Source organism: Egretta garzetta, unplaced genomic scaffold (genome assembly GCF_000687185.1).
Source record: "Egretta garzetta isolate BGI_Z169 unplaced genomic scaffold, ASM68718v1 scaffold125, whole genome shotgun sequence".
Lineage (NCBI taxonomy): Eukaryota > Metazoa > Chordata > Aves > Pelecaniformes > Ardeidae > Egretta > Egretta garzetta.
The window spans coordinates 126882-129840 of record NW_009259877.1 but is presented as its reverse complement, the minus strand read 5'-3'; the positions used below and the strand labels follow the sequence as shown (position 1 = coordinate 129840).

Below are 2959 nucleotides of genomic sequence, written 5' to 3'. Positions count from 1 at the left end.
AAAATGGAAAGGTTGCTATAGTGACTGGAGGTGCTAAAGGAATTGGTTACCAAACTGTGAAGCATTTGGCAAGACTTGGCATGCACGTTATAATAGGTAAAGTCATTATTTTCTTAATCTAGCATTTGTTCCTGAAAGTAATTTTTTTTCTTTTAAGGAGTGTTTTCTTTCCGGTGCAAGAAAGTGTATGGCAGGGGAAGGAAGGAGAGGGGAGGAGCCAGGGTTTTGCTAGCATTTGGCATAAATAAAGTTTTGGTTTGTGTTTTGCTTTGCAAGATTTTAAAGAAAAATAGGTGGGATTTTTTTATGCAAAACATGGGAGACTTGGGCTACCTTACATAAGAAGTAAACAATAAGGTCATGAAAATGATTTAAAAATATAGGTAATGCAAAAATCTTTTATTATCTGGTTACTGAGGATGGGCTATGCTTCAACTTCAGGGTGCACGTGTTCATGAAGAGGAAAACTAATTCCTTGAAGGAATAGTCCAGTGTGTAGCGGGGGTGATCTGTGTTAGAAGGGCAGAGGAAGTCCTTATGTTCTGAGCCATGTAAAAATAGCACATTTGCTTCTTAGTTTGTCACTGTAGGTGGCCTTTGTAGGCAAGACAGGAAAATAAATACCCTGAGAGGTTGATTCGTGTCAGTCTGAGATAGGTCGGACAACTCACCTGCTGGAGGTGCCTGTTTCTCTCCACTGATAATAAAGAGTTTATAAGGTGTCTATGTTAGATTGAGATGTCTTTTAGACATCTGAAGTTAGAATAGGTGAATTTCTGTGGGAACTCCAAAAATACCCTGGGCACAGAATTTCATCTCGCTACTGCAGACAATATTAGTGATGCTTTTTTCCTGTTTTCTAAAGCTTTCTTTCTACATATATATACACACTAATGTATCTACTAAATCAGTATGTAACATCATGAATACTTATGTTTAAAATGCTACATTTTGCTCCCTTCATCTTTCTTTCGCTAGATTTTTACCTAAACCACTGAAACTTTTACACCATAAGGTCACTGAAGGTTGGTATTTCATAATAAACCAAGCAAGCTGGTGATGCCATTTTATTTAGCTTTTATACAGAATGTGCTCTCTCTGAGGTTTTATATACGCATCTTTAAAAAAAAAACCCAAAACACACCAAACAATAAACAAGGGCATAGTAGCCATGTATTTTTAGTCTAGTGCAGTCAGTAACACTAATGGAGTTGCCCTGGAATCGTACAGATGTAACGCGGAATACCACTTACTCATACATGTTTTAATAGATGTGTCAAAACCAAGCATCTGCAAAAATGCAAATAGATGCTAGATGTAGCTAATGTAGCTAGATGTAGCTAATGATGCCAGCATTAATATTTCACTAAAGAAGTCTCTGTTCATGTTTAAGGTGGACTGCAAAAATGTCCTCAGTGGGAAAACAAAAAGGCCAATTTTCTTCTTTTTGCATAGGGTCATGGATGCATAGAATATCGCTACTTTTTTGAAACTTATTTTATACCATTTAATGTTTAGGGTATTTTGTGTAAGAAAATTCAGGAAAAGTAATGGTGTAGGTGAGAAGCCACATCCGTGATGTTGTCCTCCGGGTGTCAGAGGGCATGGCCATCTGCTGGCAAGTCCTCTGTGCTGTGGCCTTGGTATAAACAATACAGGCATGGTATCCTGGAGACATGTCCTTTATTTTCAATACGGGGCCTTTTTTTAGCTTTTTGCTCTGCTCTTTCTTCTCATGCTTACAGACACACGTTTCCATTCGCTCTTCATTTGTACCAACCTTAATATTTGCATTACGAATCTCTACAAATGTAAATTAATGAAATTAATTATAGGAAGCATTTGATGAGTAAGATTTTCAACTGATTCAGTTCTTTCAGGCAAACTCTGACCTAAACGCTGAGCCCGGTGAGTCACAGCCATCTTCTTTGCCTGTGAAATTCTTCAGAGCAAAGGAGCCCCATCAGTAGAGTGGGTAGTCTCAGGCTTTGTTCCAGCTACGAGATTAAAACAGTCTCAGAAACACATTAAACGCAATGACCTTCCATCCTTGTTGCTAACTGTTGGCCCTGAATGTCCAGAGTATGCTTAAAATACCTGCTGGCACATTGGCACGCATTAGCACATTCAGCTTCAGGCCACGCAAGCAAAGATTTAAGCCTCAAATAAGACAGCGAGTGTGCTCAAGCTTTCTACTCTAGAAATGTTTTCACCCTATGTCTGCATATAGGCATGAACTTATGTGAAAAAAGTGTGGACGTTAGGTGAATTTGGGCTTGCAAGGGAGACTCGTGTGTAGCTGACAGTCGTTCTTGCCCGTTCACTGAATGCTTCTTTCCCATTACAGAGACAAAGTAATGGGAATATTTAGCAATAAAGACTGATATCCCTGCAGTGGGCAAACAAGTCAAACCTGAAGGTCTGATGTGAAGATGATTCACCACTTGTGATGGATGTGATTTTGACTTCATTTGAGATTTTAGAGGAGTTGAAGTAGCGTTTGTAAAGTTAAAGTTACTTAATGTTTGAAGTAAATGTTTGAAGTAACTTACTTTTAAATCCAGTCTACCACTGGAGTGAGGAAATAATAAGTAGAAAGCCTCTTACCCTGTGGAACATGGATAGGCACCGTATGGAAGGTGCTCACTCAGAGCATTTTCGGTGAGCGGTTGCACCGAGCTTGCACAGCTGCTTCCTTTTGGGTCCCAGCACTGGTGCACAAGGCTCCTTTCTCCCTCTGATGGTCTCCCTCCGCGGATGCTGCTCGCCCTGCCCTCAGCCTCTCGCTGGGGAAGAAGTTGGCGTGAATGCTGAAATGATGAAAGTCATTTTCTACAGGTTTGTTTGATAGATTTCGTTGAGACTATTTGCCAGGCTGCGGTAGGATTACTTGCAGCGAGCAGGGCCTTTCCTTCAGGAAAATCTCATGACAGACAGCACAGCCCTGGGAGGGAAAGCT

General features: G+C 40.4%; 1 protein-coding gene across 1 annotated transcript in view; it reads left to right on the top strand.

The window, feature by feature from the left end:
- Positions 1–2: 2 nt before the first annotated feature.
- The window catches only part of DHRSX (dehydrogenase/reductase X-linked), a gene marked incomplete at both ends in the record, with an annotated part of 103466 nt that continues 100509 nt past the window's right edge, over positions 3–2959 (top strand). Inside the window, one exon of the mRNA XM_009640127.2 lies at positions 3–96. Within this exon, the coding sequence (XP_009638422.2) occupies positions 3–96 (94 nt within the window). The remainder of the gene's footprint in view (positions 97–2959) is intronic.